We start from the raw sequence: 21,746 nt of genomic DNA, 5'->3' as shown, positions 1-21,746 counted from the left end.
AGGTGTAAGAAATGCACTTGTTTTGGCAACATATAATTACATAGTAGAGTAATTTTTAAAAATACTGTGTTTTCTGTATGTCTCCGTGCCCTACTGAGGATGCAGTCTAAAATATTTTGTAAATAAAATTTAATTCCATCTGCTTTCTTGGGAAAACAAATTCTGGTTTTCTTAAGGAAAAATATGAAAGTATATACATTGCTTCTCTAGCTTGCAGAATGTAAGCCTTTCTTTGTGAGATGATGCATTCTGTTGCAATTCTATGATATTTCTCTGATATCTATAAAATAATTTAAATACATTTCTAAGAAACCTATAAAATGCTTGTAAAGAGGACAAAAATGTATTAGTAGTATCACAACTGTATAATTACTTTGCTTAATAACTTCTGTAGTTTTTTTGAAGCAATAATATCAGCACTGGTTCCTGTTAGTATTTTGAACTTCCCCCCTCCCCTTCTAAATTACTCTAAAGTGCTCTCTAGTAGCATACAGAATATGTAACATATTTCAAGTGGATTTACTTATCAACTTTTTCTAGTGGTACCAACAGCAGTAGTGTGAAATATATCTACTCCATTTACTCTTATCCATTGCACCTACTTTCTTTTTCCCTTTAATTTTTATATATGGTAAAAATTTCATTGAAGAGAGATTTTAGATGACAGGACTGTAATTTTAAACCCAATAGAAGAGGTGTAAGCAATTTGAGCTTAGCTGAAGCATAATCTTAGGTTGTCAAGAAGAAACCCATTCTCCCTATGCTAATCAATCAGTATATCAACCGACCAATCATCTCCTCAGCTTAGCATATATCCTAAGGTTTGATATATCTATTAACTGCCCATCATGCAGCTGGTCTCCGGTTGATGAGATTCCCCCTATCTTGGCATTTGGAGGCAGACAACTGAGCTATCACAGCCTCAGATAAATACTAAAGTGGAGATTTCAATCCTGCTCCTGATAGCAAAGACAATCCAGGAATATAGAATATATTTTCAGAAAAGAACACATAGAGAATTACATTTTCAACAGTGTGTTATATGTGAAAATTGCATATATTTCACAATCCCTTTTTCCTCTACCCTCCTCCCTTCCCCAAAAGTAACAAGAAATTATTCTTTTATTGTGACTCAAACTCTTAACAGGGAAAGAGAACAGTGAGAAGGTGCTAAAATTTGTTGTTAACTGCTAATTACTATAATGGTGGCATACTACTACTTTTTTAAAAAGTGTTTTTCCTCGTTGTTACAGTGTTACTACTTTATTGATGGAGAGCTATATGAAAATAGTGTCACAACACATTTAATCCTTAAGGAAAAAGTTTGAAAATCAGAAGATTATACACCTGCCTCTCCATTTTTAAAGTCTGAGCTCAAAACTCATTAAGAAAAAATGTTATCTAGCTATTGAAGAGTCTACCTCCTAATATGGGAGTTTGACATGCGGATTTAACATAGTGTTTCAAGGTCTATCTGTGCAAGAAATGCTGTAGAAACTGATGACTTACCGTGTTGGCTTTGCCATTAGTAAAAATCTGCCTCAAAGAATAAAGCGGCCTAGATTAGATTAGATATTGTAAAGCCTTGCTACTCCCTAGGGAGGATCCTAGGGTCACCCAAGGGTCTGTGGTCACCATGGAATGGAGCACACAACGAAATGTCTCCTACTCTAATTGCAGCATCAAAAGATGGGGTCCAATTTCTTTGCTGGTGTATGACTGAGCAATTCCTGAAGTCAGAGAATGTGTGCTTGCTTTAATTAAGAATTTGATCAACTTTCTTACAAGACCTACCAATGATAAACATGTTGTTGTGAGGTTAGCTCATAGGCTCTTTCATGCTTTCTTTTAATTAAATTGGGTGTGTAATGATTTGCTTTGGTTTTGTTCCTTTGTTTTTGAGACTCAATCCACTGGATGTTCTGAAATACATTCTTTCAACAGTGAAAAATGGCATAAACCCCTAAGCTATATATCTTAGTCGAAGCACATTATTCTTGACCTAAGAGCACTTCTGTGTCAGAGCATAAAAGAGTAAGTGTTTATACAGCTCTACAACATTTTTCAGAAGAATTCTGGTAGCACCTGTGTTGCTCTGTTGCATTATTTATGCCTTGTGAAATAAGAATGTGGTCGGTTAGGTCTTAGTTTATTACAGTAACATAGGAAATGTGAAAGTAATCAAGGAAAATTGGTTGTTAATATTTCAGGCCACTTTGGAGACTAAATTGTAGTCCTACCACCTTTATATCCTCCCTTAACATAACCCACTGAAACATTCATTTCCTGGGAAGCATACCCTTGGATTTCACTCAACAAAATGATCCAAAGCAGTATTACTACCGTATACTAATATAATAAAGGCTACTTAGTTTCTCAGAAAGACCATGCGTATTTCAAATTCATGGCTGGTTCATTAGCTGGAATACACTAGCAAAATACCACATAATACCTGCTGAAGATCTGGCCCATTATATTTAGTACTCATGAAAAGTGCCAGATCAACAGCTATGGTTCTTGAAACCTATTTGAGCAAAAGGCAGCCGTGAGCAATGGTAGTATAAGTTCTCTTGTGTTCCCCTATGAATGTATGTTAAACCTGACATGGAAGGATCTGAAGGATCTTTGCACTTATTTAATCCTTGGCCTTTCAGAAAGAACTTCCTTCACTATGAATGATTGCATTTGCCTTAACTCTTACAGTCTAAATTCATATGGAACATAGATACATGTGGATCTATAAATAGGTGAGATGTCTGAAAGTGATTCGTCCTGGTGCAGTGTTCCCACTTACAGAACTCGTTACAAATCTAATCACGTGAGAGATGAAAACAAGGTTTAGTAATGTAAGGAGATTTTGGGCACCTGCTGCAGGATGGTTGCCAATAGCATAAACTTTTTAAAATTGCACACTTAGCACCAGTTGAAGATATCTCTAGAGAAAGAATCAAGGCACATTGAATATGGTGACCTAACAGTTTCATTTAAGAATACGTAGGACACATGGTCGCCTTTTGCCATTATCTGAAGTTCCAAGAACTGAGATACACTGTTTTGTTAGAGAGAGGTAGTCCAAAGGCTTCGATTTGAACTGTGCATACAATTATTATTTTCACTTGCACACAATGAATATCTCCTGGCAGCACAGAGCAGATGCTTTTCTAATACTTTGGTAAACTATGTAGAATGTTAGAGTTTGATAAAGGAGAAAAACACTAAATCAGAAGGTACTAAAACCAAAAAAGTATCATATTTGTTTAGTTAATTTGATGGAGGGGAAAAAAAAAACCACAAATATGAGAAATACAAGCTCTAGATACCGCCTCTGAACACAATCAAAAACTTCCAAAAATTCTACTTTATTTATCTTGGCACTACATAAGGATGCATAGATCAGTTACCCATACTTCCATGTTCGATATCAAATATTTGAGGAATATAAGCAATATTGGTAACTATGGTTAATCTACAGGTTTGTTACCTTCTCTACTCATTATATATCTGTTAAAAAAAAAAAAAAAACCAACCAAAAAACCCCACAAAAAAACAAACAAACAAACAAACCACAAAAAAAAACAAGCCAACTAGATTCCTCTTGCAATCTATAGACAAAAATGAAATTAGGATATTGGAATTGGGTAGATACAGATACAAGGCTATAGCTGAGATATGGTTGATTATATCAATAAGCTATTCTGAATACTGATCAAAAAAGCAGTTATTTAATTGAACTATATATTTGTCTGGACATGATTCTTTAAAATCTTCCTTTCTGTACAGCTGTTTGTTTGTGAAGCAAATAAATGTGCATGCACTCAGAATTTATTGTTACATACTTAAATGGTACAGTTCAAATATCATTGAATATTCTTGTTCTACACTTCCCAGAATGAGTGCTCATTTAAATCAGATATTATGAAAACCCAATGACTAATCCTAAATTCAGGTGTACTACCACTCAGGCTAGGCAGATTGCTAGTTGATCATGCTAAGATGCTCCCTTATCCATTATTGGATCTGAAAAAGAGGAGGATTAAGAATTATCTGACTTCTCAGTTAATGTGCAAATCATCTAAAAGCTCAGCTTAGAAAGGTCTTAGAAAGCCGAACAGCACTAAAATAATAATAATGTCTTAAGAATTTTTAATAATATAGATGTGCCATATCACATTTTTAGAGTGAAAAGAGTTTTATGGTTTATATCTCAGACGGTCTTTTATCTTTCTCTTCCTCTTTTTGTAATTATATATGAAAGTCCTTTAACTCTATTTTTAATTAAAAATTTTTATTGCAATTAGAAGTTGTCACTAGGGACAAACTCACACTGCTGAAACTTAGTGAAAAATTATATTACTTTCAGGCAATAGCAGAAAACAATTTGATAAGTATCTCTGGAAATGAGCATTAATGTTAATCTATCTGCTTCTAACAACGCATGAGGGAGGGAAAGAAAAGTATGTCTCAGGAAATATAGTTGTATAATGTATCTATGATCTTTTCTCTGATACTTATTTCTAGTATCTTTCTCTGTTCTTGGTTATGGTGAAAAAACCCTTCATTGAAAAGACTAAAATACTGTTTTTCTATATTTTCATGGGACAGGAGAGTCTGTGAACTAGAAGGCATCTCTTAATGTTCCATCATTACGTTTTTAGGCTAGTTCTGCTGTTTGCTATAGCAATATTTGTTTTATCATTTTTATCATTCCAATATGTATACTTGCCTTTCAAAATCTGTGAAAAGTATTTAAAAAGAAAAGAGAAAATGCTAGTATTTCAAAACCCTATTATAATGCATTTTCAAATATGTCAGACACATCTTTGTTAAAATTAAACCAAGGATTGGTTTTGAGCGAATAGCCCTATATCCTTACAGATGCTGTGGATGGATGCATCTAAGCTGCTTATTATATTGATGGGTTTTGCTGCTCTGCAGCAAATGAAAACAGGCAGCTGCTTCCTCCATCAAAGCAAAAAGCAGCCTGAGTTTTTATTAAACGAGTGTTCATTTCTTCTATTGCCAAAATTCTTACACAAAACAAAAGAGCAGTTTTAGCACATTATTGCTTAACTAGACATGAACAACTGACAGCAAGTGATAAGCCTGTCTGCTTTTCACAACTGGTAATCATTTTTGGAATAGATGTTTTAATATAGTTGAATATAAAATTTTGTAATTTACATCTACAATGGTACATAAATTTATAGATCCAGTTTTTTGCAGGAGAATGAAGGCTATAATCACAAAAGGTTTGTTCCAGTGTTGTTTAATTTTTAATAACTATTTGAAAACTAGGTGTTGAAAAAAAAAAACCACAACACAATCAAACTCACTCATTTGAAAAAAGGATGTTAAAGACAATCATACAAGTAGATTTGTACAGTTTGCCGATTTTTCTTACGGAAGAAATATGCGTACATTTACAGCTTTGACTTGTTACTGTATTTCCACATCAGTTCCGCCGAGCCTCTTAAGTTTGTGCTCTAAAAGAAATTTGCAGATTGCAGACCATCATGTTTCCCTCCTAGTCATGAATAATAATGAGAATGAAAGTGAGAGATACAGTGCTGAGGCCATTTTGCCTAGGCTGAAGATCTCAGCCGGTGCTTATACATATTTTTCAATGATCTGAATATCATGAATTCTGCTTGAGATGGAAAGAGAGACAAGAGTTTCTGTAAAATGTATGTGCATAGGGAAAAATGGTGAGATGTCTTTCTCTTTATATCTTCTATTTCTTCTGGTGTTCTCGTACCTTTTCAAACTCACTTACAGCATTCCTGCTGTGGAAAAGTAAGCTAGCCATTCTCCCTGCCTCAAATTACTTCTCTTCACTGGACTTAAAGGTGGTTTGCCATGTGCAAAAGTCAGGTGCAGTAAGGCTCGGGTGTAAGGTGCTACTGTAAAGGCTATCAAATACTTCTCTTTTTTCACACTGTGTGCATTTATTGCTGAAGTTGCTCGCCTGCAAATTTCAGAATTTGGGTAAATTTCAGAAAGCAGAGCCTCAGATTAGACAATTAGACTTCCAAAACAGGTTAGTTCTTACGTTGACACTTGAGGCGATCAAGTGTCCGGAAGGGCACAGTACTCTGTAGCTATTCTGCTTTTGAAAATCTGCTCCCAAATTAAATTTTGTAGGAAAATAGTTGTACCATTCCAGGCACACTATCTGCAACTGACTTGGTGATGATGACCCCTCTTTTGTCTGCTCTTGTTGTAGATGGGTGTAAACTTAAACTTGAGGATCCAAGATTGAAAATGGGGGGTTTGTGTACTGCAAACAGAATTAAATCACAAGTTTTTCCGAATTTTTTTTTACCTCACTGGGCAATTCCTTCTATTTCTTCATTTTATTAAAGTGACCAGACTTGTCTTTAGATTATTATGAAAGTCGTTTTCTATGGAAGGTTTCCACTCTTCTATACAGGCATTTTATGGCAGCTAAAAATCTGAGTATTTGTGGTAATAGTGCCTTATTACGTATGTTTATGGTTTTTAGATTCAATACACCTTAGGTGGGATTTTAGGTAACCTGGATTACCGATTATCTTTTCATCTGTGTCACATTTTGCATGTTATGTGAACAAGTGAATAGAAATAAAATCTTTACTTTGTGACTACACTAAGCAACATTTTTAATGATAAAATTGTACTGAAAAGGGGTTTGAAGAAAGTTGAGAGCTAGAAGCATTTTAGAGAGCTATCCATGCAAGCTAACTAACTACAGCAGTGCAATTAAATACAAATAGTCTTTTCTCAAGCAATTACTAAAATTAGAACAACCATGTTATATGTTACTAACAAAGTGTATTTGGCAGACGTACGCTGTGCATCCACTTTGTAGTTAGTCTTAATGGTGCTATTCATAATTTCATATTTTTACTTTGACTTGCAAGTGAATTTTTGTGCTACAGTAACAGAAGGACTCATAATACTGGTTAGAGCCTCATTTGGAAATTTACTCCAAATTACTGTACTGTTGAATTTTGGTTTTGACCTTCTCTCTTGCTTCTCCAGGATCTCTGGCAGGTGTACCGTGCTTCTTGCTGTGCACAGCGTTGGTGATCTGCACAAAAACTAAACGGCATAAAATCTTCAAACTTACCTTCCCTTGTGACTTGAATATGAGACAGTCCGTAGAAAACAAGATTTCATACTGTAAAATTAGGATTGTAACCATGCAACAGTAAGAGTGGAAGGACCTTATTTTAAATTCCTCTAATTCTCTGTTCCGGTAGATATCTTAGTTTTGAGGATTTTCCATCCACTCTGCGGTCTTTTAGGAGGAGATGGGAATAGTTGCCTGTTCAGATAGGTACTTAACATTGTGGTGCCCAAGGTTTTTCTGCACTTCACCAACAATGTGCCTTGGTGTCAGGAAGGATAAAAAATACTTTTCTTAGGATCAGAAAACATTCATCATTGCTCAGTGCAATTGTTGGTACTTCATCTCTTTGCCCATAATGCTTTTTTCCTCCCACTTTGATGAGTATTAAAGCAAATAAGGTGATTTCATGTAGTCCACAATCAGGTCTTACTAGAAAAAAAGGTCTTTTTGAGTATATTGATCTGGGGAAAATGGCTGACTTCTCAAATTTAAATTGTCTTTGCTTTTGAGGGTTAAGATAGGATTTGTGCCAAATTTACTTGAAACTTCAAATGAATAGGAAGACATCTTGTAGTTTAATAATGCAATAAAAGACAAAATTTGAATTTTGAGATCAGACATCTGAACACGTGAAGTGCTGGGGAAAAGTGACAAAACTTTCCATTTGGCTTAGCTTGAAAAGGAACTTCTTAATCTAATGTTAAGTGAAGCAGTTGTTGGACAGCTTTATACCTCCTACTCAGAGCTTCACGGGACGGTTCACCTGTCGCCTCCAGTTGTGCCTTTATTTCCTGTGTGTAGTGTTGGCAGACAGTAGAGCAGAGTTCTACTAATCTCACACTATTCCAATTAATCAGTAGCTACTGTGACTTCTTTGTACCTATGGAGCAGTGTGGAGACATAATGGCTCCAATAATCAAATGTCTTCTTTAAAAAAACAAGTCTCGAAATTCTCAGCACTTTTTCTTGAGGATTTTCTAATAACATGCAGTTCTTTAAGAACTTCACATCAGATCTCAGGATTTGTTATGTTTGTTACCTAAATGTGTGACAGCATTCTTTAAAATACATGGTAAAGAGCCATAGAGAAAAAACTAATTTTTTTTTTTACCTTTCTTTTTTTTTAATACTGGATAATTTATTTCTGGTTGAAAATTTTCTGTAATTTCATACAGGATTCAGGATTTTTAGATTCAACACAGAAGAAACATAGGTTTTATGTTGCTTTGGACTAGTGGTACTCCACCTGATGGTTAAAACAAAGCATCCTCAGAAGGCTGTCTGCACAGGATTTAGTCCACACGAGTTGAAGGTCACTTTAAAGAACTGTTGTGCCATGGCGAGTGCAGAAGAACCTGACGCTTTCCATTAGCAAGCACTATGAGAATAATAACAACAACTTTTACATTTGTGTTCATAGCATTATTGTGGTTTTTGTTAGTTTCGTTCTTCTGTAGGAGAAGTTTGGGTGTCTTTGGTTAAATCGTACGTCAAGGTGTTAGGATGATTCAGAGTTTTTTCTTGGCCTTCCCGTAATTTCATTCTGTGTATTTAAGAAACTTAATCTACCTCTGTCTTCTGGTGTTGTTCCTGATGAGCAACATTTAGACAGTAGAAATTAATGATGTCATCAAGTTCTGGTGAAGTAGACTCCATTATTGTGGTGAGATTTTATGATACGGTGATGAGTGCTGTAAAAATGCCTGTATTTTGTATGTCTCTGCATATATAGCATCTCTCTGTCATCAGTTATTTACTGATAATGTTTTTGTACCTCTACTACTGTAGTGAGTATCATGAAGCTGTCTGGAAGTAGACGTCATTGCTTTTATGGCACATTTGCAGTGGATCTCCTACTCCATCCTAATGATGAAAGGATACCTGCCAAGAGCTGAAAAGCTGGCAGGCATCGTTCTATGAGCACTGTCTCTCTCATGTCTTCAGACATGCCAAATCGCAGTCCTTCTTGAGGTGCTCCTTTAAACACCAACACAAGTTAATTTTTTTGTTTGTTTCAATGAGGATTCCGATGTTTTCTGGCAACTATTCTCTTTTTTCGCATTCTAGTTATCAAGGTGATAGTTTTAAAACCTCCAGTTACTCTTGCAAAATATTTATTTTTGCAAAAACAAACTCTTGTTTCTCTCTGTTTCCTTGTACAGTGAGATTTTTAGCCTGTCCTCCCAGTACTTCTAGTATATTTAAAGCCTTTTAAATATAAGCACTATTTGAGGGCCTTTTGATACTCTTTTGCCTATATATGTGTAAATAATTGACTGTCGTGTGTAAGTAATTGCACATGCAAATAGGTACCCATCCAACGTTATGTATTTCGAATCAAATTCGTAATATAAAATGAGAATAATTTTATTTTAAATATGAAAGAATTATTTTAAGCATGTTCACAGGAAACTTAATCCATATCCATATGTATGTGTTTTCAGGAAATAAATTATGCTTTTCACAACCTTGTGGTGGTAGTTGTGAACTCATCGGAATTGCTGCATGTCTGCATTACAGCTGTGTGTAACAGCTAACAGAAGCAGAACTACCTTATACTTGCCACTTCAAAATGTAGGTCATTGTGTTGGAGAATGTAGGTCAGAGTGAAGGGGAAGAAGGCAGAATGCAAACTCTTCCACGTGGGTCTTTAAGCTTATCCCTGTTTTGAAGGTAAAGAGGCTTACCTACCTGTTCAAGCAAGAGAAGCTTTTCCTTTTACTGAAATTAATGCAGGTATTCTGGCTTCTTGGCTTAGCTGGAAGCACTGGGTGCTTCCACACTCAAGACCTGTGTCATGAAAGACCTCCTGACTTCTACTTCGTTAGCTGCCAGCCACTTATATCCTTGCTGAGGTGATGCTTCCTTCCCTATGGGGGAAGGGAGCAGGAAAAAGAGTCGTGCGCATCGCTAGCGTCTGCCTAAAGAAGAGCTTTGTCTTTCCAAAGGTGCTTTACCCTTCTCTCAGCACAGAGCTATCTGATACACCTGCAGTTTCAGCCCGTATCAACACTGTCATAGTAGCAGGGGAAAGAACGGTGACCCCTCATAAAAGATTTAGAGACACCGTTCAAAGTGCTCTTTCAATAGTAACCATAGAAAAGTGAGAGACAGATGTTAAAGGATTTTGCTACAATTGACAATAATTTTTAAACTCGCTCAGGCTAAAAGTATGCTATAAAAGGGTTTAGGGATTTTCTGTTTGTGGGTGTGGGGTTTTTTTTTTGTAATGTGAGATATAAGTATTATAAAAGGTATTAAATTAGCTGTATCTTCACTAAATATTAAAAAAGCACTTTTATTGCTTGAGTATAGACCAGTCACTGCAAACTGAAACATTCTTTATATTATACACTAAAATATTTAAACAGTTATTATATTTATTGCAAAATCTGTCATTTTAGGGTATTTCAGTACTCAAAAGCATTGAAATGCGCAAAAGGGGATGGAAAACCCTGTACAATTCTTAGTGTATGTTTCACTGAAGAATGGGTAGTCGTGTGTGAATATTTTATTTTAACCCTTAGCAAGTCTGAGCAAAATAGCGCATTTGCAAACACCTAATCAGCCTAAGCTGTCATAAGCAAGACAGATACCAATATTGCTTTAGTGTTTTTGTCATACCTATAAGCTGGCACTCTATTTTTTTTACCTTAAAGATCTTTGCCATGCCAAAGTTATATGCTAAGTTTTGGCCAAATCTAGTCTAGGCTTTTGCTTGATCTGCATGCAGGCAACACATTCATAAATTTTCATTATTTATCACTATAAGTAAGGCTAGTTCAGATAACTTAATGGATGGACAGGAAGAATTATGTATTTGATGGTTACAATCAGGTTCCAAGTGGTTTAAAAGGAAGACAGTTTTCCTCCCAAACTTTTACTTGCATTAAATACATTGTAAAGTTTTTAAAGTGTGGAGAATAAAAAATTATAAAAGATGATGTAAAGGATGCCCATAGTAATAAGCTGCATGGAATTCAGTTTACTTGTCTAGAAATATCTAAAGGATGCTCCCACAGTCTGTTCTGTATCCTGACATGCAGGATTTTTGCTGCCCTCTCCGTGGGCCATGGTGCTTCAATTAGATGTTGAAGTGACGTGGGAAACGGATCTGACGAAACAGCGAGTTTCATGAGTGAATGGTGTTGAATGGGTAAATTTGAATGGATGCCTCCAAGTATTTGCCAAGGTTGACAATGACCAGTGTTAAGTTTTATGATGGAAGCTTAGAAAGTCGTGAATAATATGGATTAAGTGAAAAAAGCGTGATTGCTCTTGTCTGTTCCCATTTGAGAACTAGGGGGCCTCAAGTAAAAATGACAGGGAGCCAAGTAGAAAACCAGAGAGAAGAGATGTTTCTTTATACAGCATGGTAAAACTGTGGTGCGTCCTGCCACTGGATGTCACAGCTGTGGAAAGTTTACACACATCCAGAGAACAACTAGAAAAATCCTTTAGTGACTGTTGACTTGGGGCTCAAGAAGTTCCTGAGGAGGAGGAGAGACAACTAGAAATCCTTAGATTTGTTGTGAGATGAATGTTGACAGTGCACTGATGTTTATAGTTGGCACTGAGACATCAAGGACCTTTCAGCTTCCCATGTTTTGCCAATGTGCAGGAACACAACAGGCTGGGGGGGAATGGAGTGGGGACAAAGGACAACTTTGTATTATCAACTCCCTTTATCATTTGAATTTATACCTAGGATTGAGGGCCAAATTGGTGAATGGAGTATTCCATAACATGCAACATCATGCCCAGTATGTAGATTAGAGTTTACCAGGAAGTTGAGAACTGTTCTTCGAAGGGCTCTCTCGGACTCTTGGAGTTCTGTCTCTCTCTTGCTGTCTTTTTGGGCCTGTCACTCGTCCAGGATTGCGGTGTCAGGACGTATCTGTTTCAAGATTGCTTGCTGGGACAGGACAGGGGTTGGTCACCGGGTGGTGAGCAATTATGCTGTGCATCACTTGTTTGTATGTATTACTATCATATTATATATTTTTTCATTTATTATTATTGTTGTTGTTGATGTTATTATCTTATCTCAATTAGTCTTGTTCCCTTTTCCCCTTTAATTGTATTCCCCATTCCGCAGGGGTGGGGCAGGGTGAGCAAGCAGATTCATGACGTTTTGTTGCTGGCCAGGTTAAACCACGACACCCACCTAACAAAACCTAAGACCCTCCCTGAGAAAAGGAGCTATATAAAAAGAAACTGGAAAGAAGTGGGATGACTGTAGGCAACAGCTAATGTAAAAGGGGGGGGGCGGGGGGGCCTGTCTACAGTTAGACACAAGCTACAAGGCAAGGTGGACCTCACATCTGGCCTGGTACAGACATCTGATGTTTGTATGAATGCCCAAATGTCAGAAGTTTTGTAGGATTAAATTATATGTAACTTATAATGTCTTGACAATTCTATGTGTATGTATGGATATATGTTTATGTTTATGTGTGTGCCTGTGTCTATAAAGTAAATGTCCGATCATTAGTGAGGATGGAATCTATGAAATATTCATAAGTTTGCCATTAAAAGTCTTATTTGTTTCTTTATTCCATGGTATTGTGGCAAATTTAGAAAATGAAACAGTTGGTAGAGATCTTCAAATGGTAATATGTATTCAAATATTGTTTTAGACAAAAAAAAATCATCTATTCTAAGACTTATATCTTTGTTTTATAGGTCTTTGGCCATCTGAAGAAGTGCTGGCTTACTACTGCCTAAAGCACAATGAAATATTCAGGTACAGAGTTAAACATAAAAAGATACTTTCCAATCTGTGAGTTTTATTGTATCTGCATGGTAAAGATTGCTATGATTTAAGTCTTCAGTTTAAATTTAAAATGTTCAAGGTGAAAGCATGTTGCTCTTAACAAAGAATTCTGAGCTGCCTTTGGGTACTAATATTGCACAGCAAGCTTTCTGCTATATGTCAAAGACTTTTGATTTCCACTCAAGGCGTTTTATTTCACTTTGATTTTTGGGAAACAAAAGTGAAGCTCCAATCGATCAGTACTGATTGTGAAGGTCAGGAATAATAAAAGACATTCTTTAAACTGACATCTGTTGCAAAAGCAAGCAAAATATTACCTGATAAAATGCATAATAATCACTGCATATAGCGATGCAGGAATTTGCGTCTGTATTTTAGTGTTGTGAAACAATTTTGAGACATTCTGCACTTTTTGGGTTTTTTTTTTTTCACATTTTCTAAACTTGTAGAAGACAGTTTTCAAGGGTCCCATAAGAACACCTAAAATTAAAATCCGTCCTACATCCTCTCTCATTCCTCTTGAGTATACAGAGCCTTGTACTTGGAAATCTTTGAAGCTTCATTGTCCAGAGGATGAATGGGTGCAAGAAAAAGCCATTATAACAATGCATTTGCAGGCATAAACTGTGTTCTGAGTGAGAGTGCAAGGCTAATACCAAGTAAACCAGCTTGGAGCATACAAAATCCCTCAGTCCATGTACATATGGTGTTGGTAAAATAGGGAGGACCAAGCTGTACGTCACTGCCCCTTGTACCAAAGCCGAAAGTGTATCAGCTGTGAGCTGGTCCCTGCAGCTTGCTCGAACTCCTATCTGAAATCAAAGATATGGCACTAAAGCATGCTCTGATTTGTAAAAGTTCGCTTCTACTCCGGCCACCTCCTGAAGGAAGCCCACCCCATCAGAGGAGGCAGCTAACACACCTAATCTGGTGGCCGCTGCTCCTTCCTCTGAGTTCAGCTGGGCACTGCATTGTGTGACTTTAGCTGGTGTCATGGTGTCCCTGTAGCACTTTGCCGTCCAGCCCCATGCTGCGGCTCATGCACTCTGCTTGTTCTCAGAGGCTCTTCACAGCAAACCTCCCTGTGCTGCTCACTAAAAGAGAATTTTCCTAGTTTGAATATGCAAGGCTGGATACTTGGAGGCAGCGATCAGTCAAATTTCCATGGGGGAAATGGGCAGTTTCACGTCCTGATTTCTCAGGATTATGCCCTCTCAACATTGCACTCAGAGTAGAGTTTCTTGTTTTAATTTTCATTGATAAATGTCACTAAATACTGCCTGAGAGACAGAAATGGTTTTTAAAATTTGCTGATAAGGGAACTTTGCACTGAAACAAATTATTTATATGCATAAATACGTGCGTAATTATATACATGTGTATTGTGTACATACAAATTTGGTTCAAAATGCACAAAAAACCCCACACTGGATACTTTCTCTGTTTATTTCAATAAACATGACTTTTATAAGGGATTAAGTGTCTTGTAAATCTTGTATATATAGCCATATGTATATACTTTTAATATAGATGACATATGGTTTAGAAAAATAAAAATGTACGTGAGTAAAAACCTATAATCGTTCTGTTTAAACCACAAACTGCGAATTTCCCACATCTGTTTTGTATTCTCATTGGGTTTATGTACAGCTTGTTCCTCCAAACTATGTCTGCCTTTTGTCTCATTTCCATTAAATAAGACAACTAGACTTTTTTCAAATAAAATTTGTGGAGTTTAAGAAAAATAAATCTATCCCATCCGGACAGCGAGCATTAGTATACGGTCACACAGCCTAGTCCGGTGGCCTCAATGATCAAAATATCAGCATCTGTATGCTGTATGCTCATGTGGCATCCCAGCTCCTCTTCCAAAGTATCCGTGTCGAGTGAGTAGGGAGGTAATACTTTCACATAAAAACAGATTTTCAAATGTTGGTGTTTTAGGGAAGAAGAAAAGGTGCACCAAGAAAAAAAAACAAATCTGAAATTTAGCTGAAATTCCATTTTCTGCCTGTCAAAAGTGTCTCAATGGGAGCGTTTCTGCCAGCCGTAACAGTTGCCATAGATTTAGCTATAAAGCAGCGTGTTCCTAAACCGAAGCTCTGCCTTGCCCTAGACGCCGCCGCTTCACGCGGTTTCGGCGCGGGGTCAGCATCCCTCCCTCCTCCCCTCCCGGGGCAGGCCGTGGCTCTGGAGGACATTCTTTATGGCTCCCCCTGCAAGCTCCCATCAGGCACGCTCTCTGCGCCAAATTATATTTCACACGCACGCCTTAATAACAGCGCAGTATGGTTTGCGTTGAAAGCAGCCTTTTAGACCATGTATTCACCCCTCGGCTCGGGCTGGGTTTAGGCTCTTGACACTAACTTCGTTTAGGTTTCTGTGGCTTAACTGTTTGCCGTTCCCATCGTTGTTCGGAACAGCATTGTTTGTAGGTCACTTGCAGTTTTAAGTGCTAATTGAAGGATCGGATTTCTTCATGTGTGATTGTTTTGTGGTATGTGGCTTGTTTTAAAACTTCGCTCTCTTTAATGTAAAAAGCCTTTTAGGCATAACTATATGGAGAGATATATAAATAATATTAATTTCCCCGTTTACTTCTCTAACTGTTTTTGCAAGAATGAATGTGGATTAACATTGTTATCCTTTCCTAACAATTATCTTTCGCTACTCTAGCTAGTTTAGTTCTAAAAGACAGAGCCATTGACAAGGGAAAAAAGGGAACCTTCTCAGATTTTTCAGCTCAGCGGTGGTAATGTTGCACTGAACACTAATGAGGGAACCCCCACTGATTTGCCTGCTTTGTGACTTTTCTATTTCATAATTATTTTTAAAACGCAAAACGACATGAGGTAGCCTAGTCATGTCTCTACAACTTCCTGGTAGCTCAGTTCTTACTGCAGATGGCAATTTGTTCTTGTAACATATATGTCTCTCTGACCATTTTCATCTAATTTGTATGGGTTCTACCATTTCCTTTCTCTCTTTCAGGGACCTTGCTGTGTGTGAGCTAGGGGGTGGCATGACATGCTTGGCTGGGCTCATGGTAGGTCTTTTCTCAATTCCAATCCCATTCAGAGGAAGAAACAAAAGGAAAAATGTTCCAGTGCCTCCAACTGCTGGGTCAGAGAACTGTCAACAGCCTCAGCTGCGGTCAAGCTGCAGAGTCTTGAGAGACCTTCTAGATTGACTTGCTTTCGTATCATATTGATTTTATGGTTGCCTCGATGAGCAGAAACATTTTACCTCCGTGTAGTCAATATCTCTTGTTGTGACATTCCAGGCCACGTACGGTCTGTCTTTCATTGCCATAGCCGAAGCTTTTTTTTTTTTTTTCAGATTATAGTCCCATTTGCTAAGATACAGGAATAGCCTGGCGAATCACAGTTGGAGCACCATGATATAGCTGCTAATGTTTTGCCTGCATTATTACACCAACAAACATGATCCAGAGCTCTCGGTAATTAGATTCTTTTGAATTAGATTGGCCATTCAGGAGAGTCGTTCACCATTCTCTGGGTTCTGAGTCATGTATTCAGGAGATATTATGTAGCAGTGCAGTGCATTAGACAAGTTTTTATGTCTCTACAAATAAAAGCATATTGTTACACTGATTGGCATTTGACAAACCTGTCGCTCTTATACAATGTGTCGAGGTTACAGCCCAATGTGCGAGCATGTCAAAGCTCACAAAAAAATTACCCTTACAAAGCCATCTGCCTGCAATGCAAAGTTATATGAAGGGCATCAGGCAGTCAGACAGAAGCAAGCTGAAAGGCAGAGTGACAGCCTTGTATGATGGCTCTACTAGATAAACAGAAGCCCGCAAATGAAAGCCTCTCAGAATACCATCATCCGCTGTCACAATGCAATTACGGAACAGAATGATAGCAAGATAGAGGCTCCCGCAAATGGAATGATAAAAGTATTGACTGATTTGATTGAATGATTAAAATAATGCAGACATAAAATGAAAAAAGATTGAAGATTGTTACAGAGAAATAGGTGAGGAAGCATGATACTGAAGGCTTGTCACTCCTGTCTTCACTTCCACACAGACAAGCATATTTGCTCATTGTTTGCTGTGCTCTTTTTTTCAGGTTGCTATTTCTGCAGATGTCAAAGAAGTTCTGTTAACTGATGGAAATGAAAAGGCCATCAAAAGTATCCTTATTCAGATAGAAAACTGGTTTGTTGTGCTCGTTCCTTTTTACTGGCTGAGTAACAATCGATATAAAGACAGACAGCATGGGGTATATTAAGAAAAAGTCCCCACATAAGTAATTAAAAAATAGATGTAGAATATCTTGAACTGAGCTACAGCTTCCCCCACAATAAATGCCACATTTTCTTCTTTAATTAAAAGTGCACATGTTGATATAGAGCAAGTACAGTAGTAAATATTTGTCTTATGGTTGAGCGCTGAAAAATTCCTTGTGTGTGCGTTGCACGTTACAAGAGGTGAAGCATTGAATCAAATCGTTAGCTCCTCTTCACATATTCGTTTTGCAGAACTAGATTATTTTTTTTTTTTTTTACTTTCAGATACTAGCCTCTTAAAACATACCTAGTATTTGTATATTGCCATAGCTTTTCCGGTGTATGTTGAAACGCACAGTTTCATTGTTGCTGCTAAGTTATAACTGCCTACAAATTACCCATTTAGTGTGCTTAATCAATTATCAATTTATCATTATTTCTCTTGATGTAAGATTGCAAAACTCCTCTGTCTCTTGTAAAAGTATTTTATTATATTTCTTATATTAGAATAAATTGCTATTATGCCCTTCTAATATGAACACATAGTTCAGAAAATTGAACTGTACTTTGGCTAAGCGAGAGAATGAGTGAGCATAATTTGTGGCCACATTAAATATCAGCACAGAACAAGAACAGATATATACAGTGAATACTAATAGCCCTTAGAAATTGAGAGGGAAAAAAGGAAGATATCTATTTGCTTTTGTTCCTTGGTAATCTTTTCATTTGCATTTTAAGGCAGACTAGTTTTTCAGGGTTTGGCCACTGCATTATCAGAATTATTTAGATTTGAGTTTTGTATATATTTGAGAGCTAACATAATGAGTACTTAGTGAAAAAAATGAGTTAAACTAATCTGTGGTTTTAAAAAATGGCAGTTGCTGATGACTGTTAAAACAGGAAACATTGCAGTGCAATAATATTAGCTACTACCTTTATAAAGACTTTCTCAGAGGTAACTACAATTTCTTACAAGACTTTAAGAATTTCATGGAAACAAACAGCTAGTCCTAGATCATATCTTTTAAAACTTGAAGGAAGACTTTTTCTTGAAAATGCAAGGTCTCAGTTGTGTTCCAGTGATTCTTATATTGTTAAATTCTAGTTTGTTATGCTCATGTCCTGAGGAGAACAGGAATAATTCATTATTGTGTGTATTTTAATCAGCATCACCCCTTCCAATCTTTCTTGTATGTCATTATGAAGATAAAAAATGGGGAAGAAAAAAAGTGTTTCAACTAGCGTAATAAAACAAACTGATGTTTTATAGAAGCGTAGGTATTTAACAAAAGATCATTTTACCCACAGAAAGCTTCAGGTGAGCTCAGTAATCATCAAGTCAGGAAATATCTTGCATAGCAGATTCTATAAACATACCTGAACTTTTTTGAAATTTAGAGGTCTTCTGTAGCAAGGAAAATTGGCGAGTGCTAAAAGTATTCTCTCGGTCTTTGGAATTAAACAAGTTAAACTGCTTTTATTCCTGAAAAAGATACAGTTAATGTCATCTAATTAGCACACCTTAGTTTTTCACTATATGCTTTAGAAATATATTTTATTTCCAAAAATCTTACAAGACGTCTTCATCTGTATTCGCTCAGTGAATCTCTTTCAGAGAAGAGATTGGTGGAAGGCTCTAACAGGAATTTATTTATCTTTTTTAACATTTGGTGCTCTGAAGGCTCAGCATTCAAAGTGCTTTTATTGTGTTGGATTTTACAATGGGCTTAATATTAGCAGGGTGCCAAAGTGCAGCAGACTAAGAACTTTACAGTGTAGGTGGAATATATTCTTAAAAGTGCACATAATAAAATTTATGTTGCATTTTATGGGCTTTATGGACTTCAGTAGTAATTTTATGATCTGTCTTATGGTGATTTTCTTTTTCATTCTTTTCTATAGTGACTAGCTATAACAGAAGTTTAGGCTAAATTTAGTTCTGTTTCAGCCACACTAGACTCACTGAAATCAGTAAGAATTTTTAGAGTAATTTGAAATAGTATTTGGCCCCAAGTGCCACAGACTACAAATGATGTATTTCTACTAATTTTTATTATTGCTGATGGTATTTTTTAATTGTTTAGCATACCAAATTAAATTAATGTGGGATAAAATACTGTTTTCTTTTCTAGACTCAGCTCTTCAGGAATAGTTAATGCCTAGTATTATGCTTTTTATGTAGGTATTATAGATTAAAATAATCTTGTTTAAAAATTACTGTTTACATCTTCCCTTTAAATTTCTTAGGAAGCTTAAATTACATGCCAGTCATACTATAATATCCAAAAATTACTTTCCAAAAAGTAAAAGTGGTTGTCAACAAAAAAGAAAAAAAATCACTGTCAGAAGCCAGGAAATCACCAAGCAAGCCTGCTAATTATTCTTAATGGGCAAGATGAGCACATTAAGAAACAAATGAATACATCAGTGAAATGTAATTGAAAATCGACCTGGCAATAGTGCATTGCATCTGAGAATCTGCCTTTGTATTATCATCATCATCATAATTATTGTTGTTTTTGTTGTTGTTATCGCTATTCAGTGAGCGTAACTAACAGCTTTGCTTTGTGAAGTCTCAAGCTTTTGAGGATTTGATTTTTCTTTTAATTTTTGACATTCCTCATATTATTCTCCATTTCATACTGCTACATGAAATATTCACTACGTGTGTTTTCAATATCTATATTAAGATATGTTATTGAAATGTTACAAGTTAAAACAATTTATGAATATGTTAATTTCAAAGCATTGTTGTGGGTTTAACCATTTCACTGTGAAATACATAGCTATATTTTATATTAATCAATGGTCTTATCCATGAGGTCTGTGGAGATTTTTAAAAGGATATTATGATTTGAGTTACTAGTCCATTTAAAAGACTTCACTCTAACTCACTCCTTTTCCTTATCATGGGTAGATTTTAATTGATTAACAGGTCATTTATATTGCGAAATCAATAAAATAAAGACAGATGTTATTGCTTCTGCAGCTTAGTTCAAAGCTTTATGGTTGGTTTAGTTCTTTCAGGATCATTTAAATAAAGTATTAAAAATAAAAATACAGATATTTCAAGTGAATAATAAAGATATACTTAAGCAAAGTTATCCGATTCATTCCCCTCTGTAATTTTGGGTGATACACATTCAGGTAAAAATTTTCCAACTTAGATAGTATCTATGACATGGTCAGTCATGAACATCAAATTCTGTTTCCCCAGAACACTGGAAGCATCTGTACTCGGTTCGACATGTCCAAATCCAAAGATGAGGTTCATTTTTAGTAAAAACTGTCTCCTATTTCAGAGAGGGTGCGTACCTTCTGCCTCAGCTCTGTTTCACACCATGCACTAGTGACTTGAGCTACTGTCTGAAAGCATCAATAATACAAAACATTGTTGCAGTGCGCTATAATGGCCATTAAAATATATTGTATGGATCTTTAAACAGTCCTGGGAAATTTAGGTTAGAAAGGTCATGTTCAGCCTGAATGCCTGAAGATATGGGCTCATAAATTATTTAAAAAAGCTGGTGTTAACATGTTTACAACGATTATTAATAATTTTGCTCAGTTATATCATTTAAGTGCAGTGTAGCTAATTTATCAACAATATTACTTGCTTCTACTTAAAAATGCATACTTTGCTCATGGAATTATTTGGGCCGTCCTTTTGTTTCACAGATATAGACCATTCATTACTACTCCTCATTGCGTCTTGTGGAAAAGATTTAGAAGGCACGTCCAAACTACAGAGATATGTTTAAACTAGTCTTCTGTCATTCCATTTCTAGTTTTTGGCTTCACAAGGTATCAGTTGTCTTTTCTTTTACATTGTTTGAGTAGAGGCTTTCCTAAAATAACTCTTCTTAAATAGTCAACTGTTTTAGGAAGGCCAATTATGTGATTTCAGCAAAGCAAATAAAAAGATACATTAGTGATATTTTAAATTAGGCTGACACTAGTGTTCAATTTTCTTATAAAAGCTCTTGCAAAGAATTCAACATATTTTGTGCACCTAGAAACGTCCTCCTAATTAGCATGAGGTTTCCTGTGCCTTAAATATGAAAGAGTGATTGTAGACATCTTTATCAAAAATATCCATTTAAGATGATTTTTTATGTTTCAGAGTGAATCGTTCAAATATGTATGGATTCACACTGGATGACATTTAATATTCTCATAGTTTTCGGTTACTTGCTATGCCTTTTGCTTCCAATGGCTTCTCACTAACCACAAATGACTGATTATGAAGGTTGTCTTTCTAGGCATAGATGACTGGGCACAGCTTCCCTTGAAACTTTTCATTGCCTTGCTTTAGCCTGCCTGAATGGCTACCCAAATCTGTGACCTGATCTTCCAGACTGAAAGAAGCTGAAACATGCAGCTGAGGCATTGAGGCACGAGGCTGAGGCACTCTTGCAGTGCCTGTGGGGAAGAAAAGGCATTTATTGCTTTGTACTATCTTTTATGGTGGTTCCAAACCATTCTCAAGAAAGCAAATGGACTAGAAACTCCCTTGCCTATAGGTTAAGGTGCTCCCATTGTGTGTTGGGTTTCATCCAGACAGAGCCAGCAACAAAGGTATGTGTCTTGTGGCAGGGC

General features: G+C 36.3%; 1 protein-coding gene across 1 annotated transcript in view; it reads left to right on the top strand.

Annotated features, from left to right (window-relative positions):
• The window catches only part of CAMKMT (calmodulin-lysine N-methyltransferase), a 225,639-nt gene that overhangs the window by 169,655 nt on the left and 34,238 nt on the right, over window positions 1–21,746 (top strand). Inside the window, exons 4-6 of the mRNA XM_086628769.1 lie at window positions 12,797–12,857; window positions 15,879–15,933; window positions 16,988–17,051. Coding sequence (XP_086484895.1) covers window positions 12,797–12,857; window positions 15,879–15,933; window positions 16,988–17,051 — 180 coding nt within the window. The remainder of the gene's footprint in view (window positions 1–12,796; window positions 12,858–15,878; window positions 15,934–16,987; window positions 17,052–21,746) is intronic.

This window comes from Tauraco erythrolophus, chromosome 2, assembly GCF_009769465.1.
Source record: "Tauraco erythrolophus isolate bTauEry1 chromosome 2, bTauEry1.pri, whole genome shotgun sequence".
Taxonomy (NCBI): domain Eukaryota; kingdom Metazoa; phylum Chordata; class Aves; order Musophagiformes; family Musophagidae; genus Tauraco; species Tauraco erythrolophus.
This window is presented reverse-complemented; position numbering and strand designations above follow the sequence as displayed.